Raw genomic sequence first — 13,709 nt, 5'->3', positions numbered from 1 at the left:
GTCAAGCCGTGGAAGGGGGTTTCTGCGAGATTACGAACAACAAGGGGTGATGGAATTAGAGGCAAAGGTTCTCAGGGGACAACTATGTCAGAACTCGCATAGTGGCTGAAGGTCTCGGAGAGGTCTAGAATTAAAACCTACAGCAGCCCTTGATGGAGCTGACAAGGAACTTAAAGGAGCATGGAGTCTCACCCTCTCATTGTACAGCAGAGGAAACTAAGGGCAAGAGAGAGAAAGGGATTTGCCAAGGGGACCCGCAAAGCAAAGACCTGGGACCCAAGTTTTCTGGCTCGTAGAATGTTTCAAGCACATCATGCTGTGTGTTGGGAGAACCCGGCAAAAAGCTTTCAACAGCTTTCAGGAAAGAATAGGGACTAATTTACTTAGTAAATTACTTACTAATTTACTCTTCCTTTCTCTCCTCCTGCCTGCCTCCTTGAATCTGAATTTCTCAGGGTGGTTTCTTAATGGGGTCAGTTTCCCAGTGAATAAGATATATGATAATATCTTTTATCATAATAATAGCTCACATTCTAACACTCTATGAAGCATTACATTCATTTCCCTTTTACCGTCATCCAGTTCCCATTCATATCCCAGCTCTGCTATTTCCTAGCTATGTGACTTTGGATAAGTCATTTAACCACTCTGAGAGGCCCTCTCCCACTCTAGAAAATGAAGAAAATGAACAATATGGCTGTGGTCCATGAGAAATCCATGCCTTTGTCTATCTCCCCTTCCTGCCACCCCCCCACACCCAGAGAAAACCATAGTCATCCTTGCCCAGGATAAGACAATAGAGGGCCAGTGCCTCCCAGTGCACACAGCTAGCTGGAAATTCAACTAGCAAAATCCATGTCTTCCTGTGTTCTTGGCTCTCCTCCCTAGCCTCCATTCCTGCCCTCATCCCTCATTCCCCACCCCCCACCCCCATCCAAAGGCTTGCGGTGTCCGTGAGGGGACTGCCAAATGTCCAGTCCGCCCAAGCTCCGCCCCATAACCTCAGCTGCCTGGCCTGGCCCAAACAAGTCTAGGGAAGCAGCCAAGTGTGGTCCAGCTCCTGCTACCTTTAACCTTCCCAGCCTAGAGAAAAGGAGAAAAACAGACCCACCCATCCACTCACTCCCAGCCCTCAGCAATGGGTTCAAAGCTCGTCTTCTTGGTCACCACAGCAAAAACTTTCCACAAAGAGCCTTGAATCCTAAATGGAATGGAGAAACACACACACACACATCCATTTAAATAAGGGCCAAGGCCTGTGAATGTCTGAGGGCCTCTATCCCTCCTCATTGAGGTGAAAAGTGCACCCTCGCCCACTATTCCCCCCTTCTCCCCCTCCCTTTTTTTCCAAGTCAGTTTAAAAGCCCCTGTTTAGAGAGCCCCCCCCCCTTCCCCTGAGACAGTCTGAGACAGAGGCTGTGGGTGTTAGGAACAATATACATACTGTATGACACCCACTGAATGGAGTGTATTATTTGAGATGTTGAAAGAACCATCCAGGGGCCAGAAATAAGCCCCCCACCTTGCTGTTGCTGGGCAAATTTTGTGTGTCTGCTTCTATGGCTATGGAATGGTTTTAGCTTTCAAAATTTAACATACTCTCCCCCATCCCAATTCCTGTGCCCCCAGTTCTGGGTCTTTGTTATATAAGGACAGAGGGACTGGTGGTATCTTGTCTGTGACCTGGATCTCAGGCCCTTACAGGAGCAAACTCTTGATCCCTGGCATCTGCTTCTGCCAGAACTGTTTCCCAGGTAGTTTCAAAAGAAAATAAATAGTGTTTTACAGTGGGGTGGAGTTGTTCCCTTGGAGGCTTTTTACTAAGTCCTCCCTGAATAATCATAACAGGAACATTAATGCAATTAATCATTTCTAAGTCCTTCCATCCCCAATTAAATTAACCCCTGCTCCCAAGGGAGAAGGATTTGTTGAATAGAGGGAATTTGGAGTTTAGTTTCAAGACTGAGGTTCCAGGATCAGTGATAAGGAAAGGAGTTATGAAGAACCTAGGCTCTATTTACTCATGGAGTTCTACAAATCTTTTCGAATCTACTGGTGTAGTGGAAAGAGCTTTAAATTTGGAATTAGGAGAAATCCAGCTAGATGCCCCCTCTCATTCTTATATACTGTGTCACCCTGGGAAAGTCAATTGAACTTTTAAAATTTGGGTTTCCTCATCTATAAAATGGAGGGGAAAAGCCTGTAATTTATGCCTCATGGGTTTGCAAGTCAGATGAAATAAGATACACAGTGTGTCAACTATCATTATTATCATTAATCAGAGAATCAAGATCATTTAGTGAGGAGATAATCAGATTGGGAGTTAAGAGATGTAGCTTCTTGTCCTGACTCTGATGATAACTCCCAGTAGGATTTTCTAGTCCAGGATCATGGGATTTAGAACTAGAAAAAAAGCCTTAGGGATCATCTAAGGTCACCCTGCAGTCTTACAGAGGAAGAATTAGCTTGTCCAAAGTTGCACAGATAATAATAAATATCCAACCCAGGACCCGAGACCCAGGACTTCAACCCTTCCAAGCTTCAATTTCCTCCACTATAAAATGTGGCAGTTAAATGAAATTATTTCCAAAACACCTGCTAGCTCTAATACTCTGAAACTAAGAGATCCAGGATATATTGTAATATTAGACATGATTCCTGACCTCAAGAAGCTTGCACTCTTTTGGGAAGACATGACTAGTACTGAATACCAGGAAAAGATAAACAAAAGAGAAGATATAAGAAAGTCTGAAATGGCACATATTGAAGTGTCAAATACCCAACTGTTGCCATTCGAGTTGTGGGAGGCTGGCTTTGCCAGTCTAAGACCTGAAGAAGAGAGGAGTAATTAAACATTTCTGTGCCCAGGGTAAATGACATGAAACGTGCCCTCAATTCACTAATTATTTTTAGTGGAGAATTATCATTGCATAGGGATAGAGCTGACCCTGAGAGCCAAGATGACCTGTGTCCAGTCTTGCCTCTAATCCAGACTGGCCGTGGGATCCATGCAAGTCATGACCTCTCTGTGCCATAGGCCATAGTTGAAAATTATAATTTCCCCAGAAGCTGCCAACCTGATTCATAGAGGGAGTTACCACGGCTGGGAGTGTCCTCCACCTGTGAAGTCAAAAATAATAGTCCCTAACCCTCACTGGGTTTTAAGTTTGATTGTTCTGAAGAACTCAAAGTGCTAAGTGCCCTAAGTACTGGCACTTGGCCATAGGATGGCTGTTCCCAAGTATATTCTTGGCCCAAATTAGTAACAACAATGTTTTTGAGCTTGTAGTCGGGGAGACTGTATTCAAATCTTGCTTCAGACCCTGGGAAATGACTTAAACCTCTGTTTCCTTATCTGTAAAATGGGAATGAAAACAACACCTACCTTAAAGGATTGTTGTGAACATCAAATGAGATTATAATTGGATAGTAGCATGGTACCTGGCATATAGTAATTTTTACATACCTTTCAGCAATTCCACACACACACATTTATAAGAAAATGAATGATTGGCCACTTGGCGTGTGTTTCAGAAAGTTTGCCCATCGCCTGTCGTCTAGAGAATAGATTGTAAGGGTTCCTGAGTCTTGGATCTCATTTCAATCCCAGGGGAAAATATTTTATCTGGAAAATAAGGAAAATGTTGTCTACCTCACAAGATGACTGTTTATGGTGGGAAGTGGAGAGAAAAAATATACAAAGGCACCCTCAAGACCATTAGGCACCTAAACCTGTATGGGATTATTAACATTGTTCCATTGAACCAACACTTTGTTTCTATTTTTTAAAAATAGGACAAGAGTTTTATTGTTGAAAGAGAGTTTCAGGTGAGACACCCTGAAGAACTTACTAAATAAGAAGGTTCTAATACTGTAGAATATACTTTGGAGGAGGTTTGAATAAATAGAAATCAAAAAGCCCCCTCCCCCTTACATACCCCCTAGTCTATCCCTTTATTTGAAGGATGAGAAAGCCTATCAGGAAGGAGAAGGACTTGCCCAAGGGGGTGTTCTGCTGTAATAAAAGCCTCGCCTGCTATCTCTTGGGCATAGTTGGAGGGCTACCTTGTGAGCTGGAAGATCCTTGAATTTCAGTTTTTATGGTCCCGTTTTCCTTGTATCTAGTTCCCTCCTGAAAACTTTCTATTCCTCCTTGGGCTTTTCCATCTTGGGAGGGTGAGGAGCTGAGTCAATAGAGCTGAGACTTGAACTTGTGACTCTGGGGAGTCCCAGAGCCCCAAGTCTCCCAGATCATGTGAGCCAGTCCCTCGAAGCAGCAATTAAGCAGGAGAGCCTGACTAGACATTTCTGCTTCCTTCCTCGGTGGGCTTGGGGGAGAGGACGCAGTGGGCTCAGTGTCCCGCCAGGTCTGCAAGACAGGCTCGCCTTCTCCTTTTGCTACGCCGGCTCTGCAGCATGGGCCTGGAGGAACCTTGGCGGTTCCCCTTTGGGTCTTTGCAGGGTGGTGGCTGTTTAGCAGAATTAACTCCAAGGTAACTGGCAGGAACCGCCATCCGGAACCGTCTTATGCGTTTACTGGCACTTAACAACTCCCAGCTGTCAGGAGATCTCGCAGTCGAAAACCCGCCTTAGTCAGCAAAAACTGTCCCATCTCATGCAGGATCAAAATAACATTCTTCCTTTTTTTCCCCCTGGATATTTTTTTTTTTTAATGGAAATTGCAACATCTGCGTTATTTGAGAAGCCGGCCTCTCTGAGCGTGGTTTCTGCGGCCTCCTCGGTGGAAAGCAGGTTACTTATAAATCCCCAACCTGCCGTGTGTGTGTGTGTGTGTGTGTGTGTGTGTGTGTGTGTGTGTGTGTGTGTGTACTTCCCCCTTTTTTTTTCCTCTTGGAAGGCTCCCAACTCATGAGAGGCCCCTTTGACTGAATGGAGACACCGGCGGCACTGCCAGCCCTTCCCCCTTCCCTTCCACCACTATCTCCTCTCACACACAAAGGAATTGTTTCCTCTCTCCCCGCTGCCCCTCCTTCCTCAGGCCTCTCCAGACAGGTGAGAAAGCCTTCTGTCTCTCCTCACAGACAAATTACACAGCAGTTTCTTGGCCAGCTGACAGGAAGCCGAGGCATAAGGGGTGGCTTCCAGCCTCTTCCTGAATGCTGAAGACATCCTTGGGCCGGGAGAACGCGCGGAAATATTTATCAAACTAGGATGGGCCATCTCCAGTGTGAAACTCCATTCATCTCCTGCCAGCTGTGGTCGGAGCCGGGAAGGGAGAGGGACAGCTTCCTCAGAGTTTAGTTCCCATTTCTCACAAGCTTTCGCCTCATTTGTCTTTTTTTTTTTTTTTTTTAAGTTAACTGGGCTGTCCCCCCTCCCCCTTCCACCTTTTTCAATTTTCTGATATTTTTTGCCCCTGTTAGGAAATGCTTGTGGTTCCAGAAGCCACTTCAGTTTGGGTGTCTGAGACTGACCTAGGAGTTCTTAAAGAAAGCTCATTGAGGGCTTACAAAGTGCCAGGCCCTGGGATGGGGGCAAGAACCATAGTTTTAAGGCAAAATGGACAGCTGAGCAGCGGCTGATAGGATGTAAAGCAGGTTTGGTCCGCATCTGGTTAGATTTATGCTTGCTCACTCACCAATCAAGGGAGCTGGGCCCTCCAGGCTGGGCTCTGCCTGTCCCCTCCTCCTGGCCCTCCTGAGTTACAGGGTGGTAGGTAAGCCCAGATCACGCCCCACTTTACATCCCACCCAAGGATCAACCTCTGCCGTCTTTTTGCCATATGCTGTACTGATGGGTATCCCTCTTTTTTCCTGATTCTGGCTCTGGTGACAGTAATTAAGTAACACTGCATCGCTTGGGAAGAGTCCTGCTGATCAGCTGATCTTTCCCTCCATTCACTCTGTGACTTCCTTCTACCATGTATTTCCTTCCTCCTTAGTCCCTATCTTTAAAGACCTCATTTTTCTATCTTGCCTTTCCATTTGTGTGCTCAGCATGTAGCACGATGCTCTGAATATTGCACAACAAATGCTTTCCATTCATCTAGTCCAGGGCCGCTGAAACTTCTTGCACTCATGACCCCGTTTCTACGGAGAATTTTTTACCTGACCCTAGGTATATAGGTATATCAAAATAGGTACACAAATCAAACATTTACAGATCGAGCTGTGTTTCTGCTCTACCCACCAATCTTACCCACTGGTCCCAGGTCTAAACTCTGAAGTTTATGCAGATCAAATCTAATCCGTCATGCACATGATATAGCCCTTCAAATATGTGGAGACACCTAAACTCATTTCCTTGTGTCATTTCCTTCTGGTAACAGGATTCCTTGACTGGTAGATCAGGAATATGGTTGAGCCATAGTATAACTAAATTTCAATAGTCTTTGACTTAATTCTCTGGAGGTATTCCCTTGGGCAAAAATAGAGAAGCTTAGGCTCAGTGTTCGCTAGTAAATGTTTAACAATCTGCTCTTTGGGAGAAAAGTCTCATACAACCCATTTTTCTGGAAGCGAACAATTTCTCTTAAGTTCTGGTTTTCTTTCCAAAAATATTTTGAAGGTTTCTTTATTATTGAACATCTTTTTTTTTTTTTTTTCATTTATGATTAAGCTCAGATTTGTAGGATTGGTCACCCTGAGCTGCATCCTGTGTTCTGTTGCTCTTTGGAATTCTTTCTTGCACTTTTTTTTTTTTTTTCGATTTTTAGTTCAGGTTTTTTCAGTTCAGATTTGTGTGGATAACTTTCTTTTGGATTCTGGAGATATTAGATCATGGAGATAGTGCAAATTGCTTTATCTTTGGTGCATGATATTTGAAGAGCTTTCAAGGTCATAGGGATTAGAGAAAAGGTCTAATCTTCCACATGTTGCTCATATGACTCAGAAATCTGTGTGATCCATTTTTAAGTTTAATCTGCATTATTAACATTTTCACCATCATTTTCTTAAGGCTAAAAACTCAACAACACAGTAAATTAAGCCTTAATTTGTGATATTTGTCCATTCCTAAGATGTAAATGTTCATACCGAAGTTTTGAAAACTGTGGGGTATTTAATAGTACAGTTAGGTGAATTCAGAACTTCCTGAGCAACTAATTCCAAAGAGTGCTCATTAATGGATCAATATTGACCTTGTAGGGACATCCAAGTGGCACAGTGGATAGAGTGCTGGACCCGGAATCTGGAGGATCTGAATTCAAATTCAAATCTGTTTTCAGACCCTTACTAGCTGTGTGACCCTGGGCAAGTCACTTAACCCTGTTTGCCTCAATTTCCTCATCTGTGAAATGAGTTGGAGAAGGAAATTGCAAATCATTCCAGCATATTTGCCAAGAAAACCCCAAATGGGGTCATAAAAAATATGAAATTTTGGTGGGAGGTCTCCACCTGGGGATCTCTGCCTGGTTCTATTTCATTTGATATTTTTATCAATGACTTAGATACAGTCTTGTATCAGATTTTCAGATCTAGTTGGAGTACCCAGTTTCATTGGGTAGCAGAATTGATATACAAACAAGCTTCTACCGACTAAAATAATGGTCACATTTATAATTAAATTTAATAGAAATAAACAGCAAACTGGGGAAGGGGTGGTTAAAAAGTTATTTGTGTGACTGTGAGGTCTTAGTAAAGTACAAGGTCAAAGTCAATATGAATTTAAAATGTGTGTGTGTGTGTGTGTGTGTGTGTGTGTGGAGAGAGAGAGAGAGAGAGAGAAAGAGTGTGCATCCACATGGTACTCAAACATGATAAAGCAATTTTGGGCTGCATTGATAGTCATAGTATCCAGAATGATGGAGATAAAAATTTCACTGAGGTACCTTCTGTATACCATCTACTTCATATTTTAGAAAGGACCTTAACCAGCTAGAGAGTTACCCTATAGTGAAGGGATTGTGAGTATTGCCATGGGAAAAATGGTTGAAGGAAATTGGGGTGTTTAGCCTGAAGAAGACTTAATAAAGACATCCATTTGAATAGCTGTCATTGGAAAGGGGGATTTGATTTGGGTTGGGGGTGGGGTTGGCCTCAGAGGACACAACTAAAAACAATGGGGGCAAGTTGCAGAGAAACAGATTTTGTCTCAGCATTAGGGGAAAAAAATTCCTAACAATTAGAACTGTCTAAATATGAAATGGGCTGCCTTGAAAAGTGTTATTATTTTCATCTGGGAGATTGGGGGTGGAAAGGATGGGTCAAGTAGAGGCTGCATGACTGCTCATTGGGTATTTTGTAGAGGGGATTTTTGTTCAAATACAGATCAGGCCAAATGACCTTTGAGGTTCCTTCCAACTCTAAGATTTTGTGTCTAATTCAAAGGCAAGTCTGAAGCTCCAGATGGAGAAAGAACCCTGCTCCTACTTCCCAACAAATATTTATTCATTATTCACAGAATGGGAGAAACACAGTGTAGTGTAATGGAAAAAACCAGTATGAGTGTCAGGAAATCCGGGAAAAGGCTTAAAGTCAGGTAGATCTCAGTTCAAATCCTACCTTAGATACATACTAGCTATGTGATCCCGGATAAATCATTTAACTTCTTTCAAGATTTTCTTTAATTTCATTCATCTATAAAATGGGGATAATAAAAGCATCTATTTCTCAGGATAATTGTGAGGATGAAATAATTTAATACACACACATGTATGTATATATATATGTATGTATGTATCACATTGCAAACTATGAAGTGCTATGTAAGTGATGATTGACTGTGATGATGATGTTTCCCTTGCATCTTTTTTCACTAGATCAAACAAATATACTTCTTTCATCTGACTCTCTTACAGCATTAATGACATGACAAGGAGGCATTTGAACCAACCCAATTGTCTTCCTCATTATTGTCAGTTTTCCTCTAACATGAACACTCAGTAAATGAGCATCATACTGCAAAAGTGGCTGGACTAATACATTATGGTTCCTGCCCTTGGGGAACTTCCATTCTGACTGGAGAAATGATATAAAAGATTTGAGAAATGAGGGATCCTTGTGGCAGGGATTAAGATTTCATAGAAAGAGTGCCACTTGGGGCTGCCTTTGAAGAACAGTTTTATCTAAAATATATATTGAATTAAGCTCATTAAGGGGTATGTTCTTCAGAACATATATATGTTAGATGACACTGAAACCCTCTCTTTTCCTTTTCTCTTTTAGACTCTTTATCATTTCAGGCCAAGGGGATAAGGTCTCATTCCCTCCTGACCTCCTTCTTTTTCTCTGGTTCTTCTGATTAAGGCAGGTTTACCTAGGTAGCAGCAAGAAATAGACTTCTCTTCTCCCATTTGAATCACTGCCTGTTCCTTAGTAACTCTTTACCCCTCCCACCCAGCTGGGTCCATTTAAAATGGATCTGACTCATCCCTTTTTCAAGTTTCTTTTTTTAAGGGTCCTGGGTCTTAGGGAAAAAACTCACAGAAATATAAATATGAATGTACATATACACATGCATCTATGAGATCAGTGGTACTCCATCCTTTACCACTTCTCTAACTGCAGAAATTAAAAATGCCTTCCCAAAAGCACAAAAAGATGTGTTCAAAGTCACAGAAGGTAGTTTGTGATAGAGATGGATACTGAACCCAATTCTTTTCATTCAAAAGTCAGTTCTCTTTCAATTTCATTATGTGTTATTATAATTGTTTTTACTAGTATAATAGTATTAGTTGGTAGAATATTTTTCTCATTCTTTAGTAAAACAAAGAACAAGTCAGAAACTATTTGAGTACTCATAAAGAAAAGCAAGACTCAGTACCTGTTTCCCATCTTTGCCCTAAGAATTAAAGGGGTATCTTTTTGGTAAGATAGGTCACATTTCTTGCTGTTACAGATTGAAACACAGGGGGTAAAGTGGCAATGATAGACTTCAAACCCAGGTCCTCTCATTCCACGCCAATAAAATTTCCTCTATATTATAATCCATCTTTTGCATCCCCAAGGTCTCAGCCCTTCTTTGTTTCTGTCTTGACAGCGGAATTGGAGTTCGTGCAGATAATCATCATTGTGGTGGTCATGATGGTGATGGTGGTGGTGATTACATGTCTGTTGAATCACTATAAGCTCTCTGCCCGTTCCTTCATCCACCGGCACAGCCAAGGGCGGAGAAGAGAAGAAAATCTCTCTTCGGTAAGCAATTTTCTTTATTCATCTCTTCCCCAGCCCTCAGCTGTTGGGACTTTGGGGGCAAGTTACTTTTTCACACTGGGCCAATCTACCCACCCTCTATGGTGGACCCAGTGAGATAACAGGAAAGCATACTGCAAGGAATGAAGAGATATCCAGGTATAAGGGATTCATAGAGTATTTTGCTCTTCTCTGTATTTTCTTAAAATGCCCCCCCAGAGTAATATAGACACAGGCAGGGCAGGATGGATCAGCTTTTGCCTAGTGTTGGAAATATACCATCTACCAGGTAGGATGGGATATTTTTAGCTTCTTCAGGAAGCACTCCCTCCAGGGAGGATGGGATGCCCTCAGGGATGCCCTCAGCTTCTTCAGGAAGCACTCTCTTCAGGGAGGATGAGATGCCCTTGGCTTCTTCAGGAAGCACTCTCTTCAGGGAGGATGAGATGCCCTTGGCTTCTTCAGGAAGTACTCCCTTCAGGTAGGATGGGATGTCCTCAGCTTCTTCAGGAAGCACTCCCTCCAGGGAGAATGGGATGCCCTCAGGGATGCCCTCAGCTTCTTCAGGAAGCATTCCCTCCAGGGAGGATGGGATGCCCTCAGCTTCTTCAGGAAGCACTCCCTTCAGATAGGATGGGATGCCCTCAGCTTCTTCAGGAAGCACTCTCTTCAGGGAGGATGAGATGCCCTTGGCTTCTTCAGGAAGCACTTCCTTCAGGTAGGATGGGATGTCCTCGGCTTCTTCAGGAAGCACTCCTCCAGGGAGAATGGGATGCCCTCAGGGATGCCCTCAGCTTCTTCAGGAAGCATTCCCTCCAGGGAGGATGGGATGCCCTCAGCTTCTTCAGGAAGCACTCCTTCAGATAGGATGGGATGCCCTCAGCTTCTTCAGGAAGCACTCTCTTCAGGGAGGATGAGATGCCCTTGGCTTCTTCAGGAAGTACTCCCTTCAGGTAGGATGGGATGTCCTCAGCTTCTTCAGGAAGCACTCCCTTCAGGTAGAATGGGATGCCCTCAGGGATGCCCTCAGCTTCTTCAGGAAGCATTCCCTCCAGGGAGGATGGGATGCCCTCAGCTTCTTCAGGAAGCACTCCCTTCAGATAGGATGGGATGCCCTCAGCTTCTTCAGGAAGCACTCCCTTCAGGGAGGATGGGATGCCCTTGGCTTCTTCAGGAAGCACTCCCTCCAGGTCAGGATGGTGTGCCCTTGGCTTCTTTAAAAAGCAAATTCATAGTTGCTTTATCCCATGTCCTTTATCCTTTGCCCCACCTAACTGTTGGCACTCGGTGGGGAGCAGGGAGACTGGAAAGAAAAGAGGGTGTAACCAGACAAATTCCTAGATCTCTTCCCTCTTAAGTCTGTGTGATCTATAATTTAATAATTTAAGGCAGGAAGTGCTGCCATATAATGTGTCTAATTGAAATTATAGAGGAGAATTGAGAAGGACTGTAGGTCCTAGGGGCAGGAGCCATGTCCTTGTCTGAGCTGAACACCTTGGTGAAGTACACACTCCTGGGTGTTCAGTAGCTAATCATACAGCTGCTCAGCTAAATTACCAAAATTAACACCAGGCCATTCAGGCAGTCAGGCAGGCAAGGACTAGTAGAGTGACATAGTATGAGAAAGAACATGGATCTTGGAATTAGGAGAGAATCTCAATTTTGACATGTACTCCCTGTGTGACCTGAGGCAGAGGGTTTAATCTCTCTCATCCTCAGTTTCTTTATCTGTAAAATGGAGATAATAATGTTCATATTACTCTGTTCTCAAGGTTGTATGAGAAAAGCATTTTGTAAACCTTAAGGCATCATATAATTATGAGTTATTATTATTCAACAAATGAGCACTTGCTGTGTGTAAATCACTGTACCAGGAACAAAGGGAGGTACAAAATTTAGACAAGACACAGCCCTTGCTTCAGATTGTGATTCAGATTCACAATAAGGCAGAACTTTAACCCCCTGTCCCTAAAGACACACACACAAACACACACTGCATTTAAGAGAAGAGCACACAAGAGTGTTGTGGAGGAAAGAGCAGGTTTCATATTATCTTTCTCTAAGGGACTCTTGTGCTGAGTGACCTCACACATTTCTAAATTGGATTGTTCTAGGAAAGCCCCTTCCCAGAGAGGTCTGTACAAGCTGGGGTCTGTACAAGCTGGGGTCCCAGGCAGGAGAGGAGTCGATGGCAGCGAGTATAAGGTTCATTTGGCAAAGGGCACTGAGCAAACAGGCTTTCTTTCTCCTGGCAGGTTGGGGCACCTCCAGACCTGAAGGCTACTACGTCAGCACTGAGGGGCCAGGCAGAGATTGGCAGGGAAGAAGGTGCCCTCACTGAAAATGGGAGTAGTTAGTATCTAGGCAGAAGAGCAAAAGACACTTTGAAATCCCTGGCCCTGTCATTCTTCTGGAATTCAGAATCAGCTTTTTGTGCTGCTTAGGAAAAAGCCATATTCTGCTTTGAAGTTCCTGAGCTTTGGGTAGTTCTTTCTTTGACTCTCCCTCCCTCCCACAAAGTGGTTATTCTTCCAGGAGAAGGTGCAGCTGACATACATTGTTATGTACCCTGTGTCTCCCAGACTAAAAGAAAACTCATTTTCTTTTATGCTATGGCTTAACTCATTCTGGTGGGGGAAAGGAAACCCATTCCCCACTAGAGTGACCAGTAGCACTGTCCATTTCATAGTATCCTTCCCATTTAATGGATGGGAAAAAATGAGGCACGGAGAGAGCAAAGAATCTATCCAGGATTTACCACATGTGAAAAGAAAACTTGCAGAAACTCGGTCTGACTCCTGTCTGCCACCAGGAGAGAAACCCAGAGTGTCTCCTCCCTGTAACTTGGCAGAGTTCAGAAGTGGGAAGATAAGGGAGCAAGTTGGAAGTAAGTTGCAGGGTAAGACGAACACTAGATAGAGGTACAAAATAAGGAAGAGAAGAGCATCAATAAAGCATTTTCTAAAATACACACAAAAGGAAACAAAATTCAAAAAGAGGCACAGCCAGAGCAATTTTGTTAACTACCTTGTTAAATTTAATATGCTCTTTTAAAAAACAAACTGCTTAAACAGTGCACTATTTTACTTACAATCCTCCTATTTGTTATTCTCTGTGAATTTAAATGTATCCTTAATGATTTTTCAGCTTATAATAAAAAAGAAAAAAAGCTTTTTTTTAAAGGAGAAGAAACAAGGAACTAGATCAGGGCTCAGAGGATTGTGGTCTAATCTGTTTGGGTTATGTTCTAGCTGAGTAAATTGCTTCTTCCTTCTGGGCTTCAGTTTCCCCGTCTGCAAAATGCTATCATAGCATCCTGAGGTTGAGCCTAAGACTAGGCCATGAGGGGCATCCTTCTCCTGTGGTCTCTGCTTTCCCTCCTTCATTATCATTATTATGATAATAAGTCAGTTTAGGAGTCCCTTGACCCAGGTTCCTGCCAAAGCTGAGCCAGCCCCTGGCCCCGGGGGAGGGCCACCATTGTGTAAACACGAAGCCTCATTAAATCAGGCGCCTGTGGCAGGAGGGCAGGGAAGCCGGGAGGATGCGGGTCGCATCTTCCCAGCATGAGAAGCCCCAGAAAGTGAGCAGTCTTAGGCCCTCACAAACCCAGGGATC

General features: G+C 43.4%; 1 protein-coding gene across 2 annotated transcripts in view; it reads left to right on the top strand.

Annotated features, from left to right (window-relative positions):
* PMEPA1 (prostate transmembrane protein, androgen induced 1) overlaps positions 1-13,709 on the top strand; it is an 86,289-nt gene that overhangs the window by 60,046 nt on the left and 12,534 nt on the right. For both annotated transcript variants that reach the window (XM_051976645.1, XM_051976646.1), the window contains exon 2: positions 9,940-10,094. In XM_051976645.1, the coding sequence (XP_051832605.1) occupies positions 9,940-10,094 (155 nt within the window). The remainder of the gene's footprint in view (positions 1-9,939; positions 10,095-13,709) is intronic.

Source organism: Antechinus flavipes, chromosome 2 (assembly GCF_016432865.1).
Source record: "Antechinus flavipes isolate AdamAnt ecotype Samford, QLD, Australia chromosome 2, AdamAnt_v2, whole genome shotgun sequence".
Classification (NCBI taxonomy): Eukaryota; Metazoa; Chordata; class Mammalia; order Dasyuromorphia; family Dasyuridae; genus Antechinus; species Antechinus flavipes.
The sequence above is the reverse complement of the archived record's forward strand: the minus strand, read 5'-3'. Positions and strand labels throughout refer to the sequence as shown.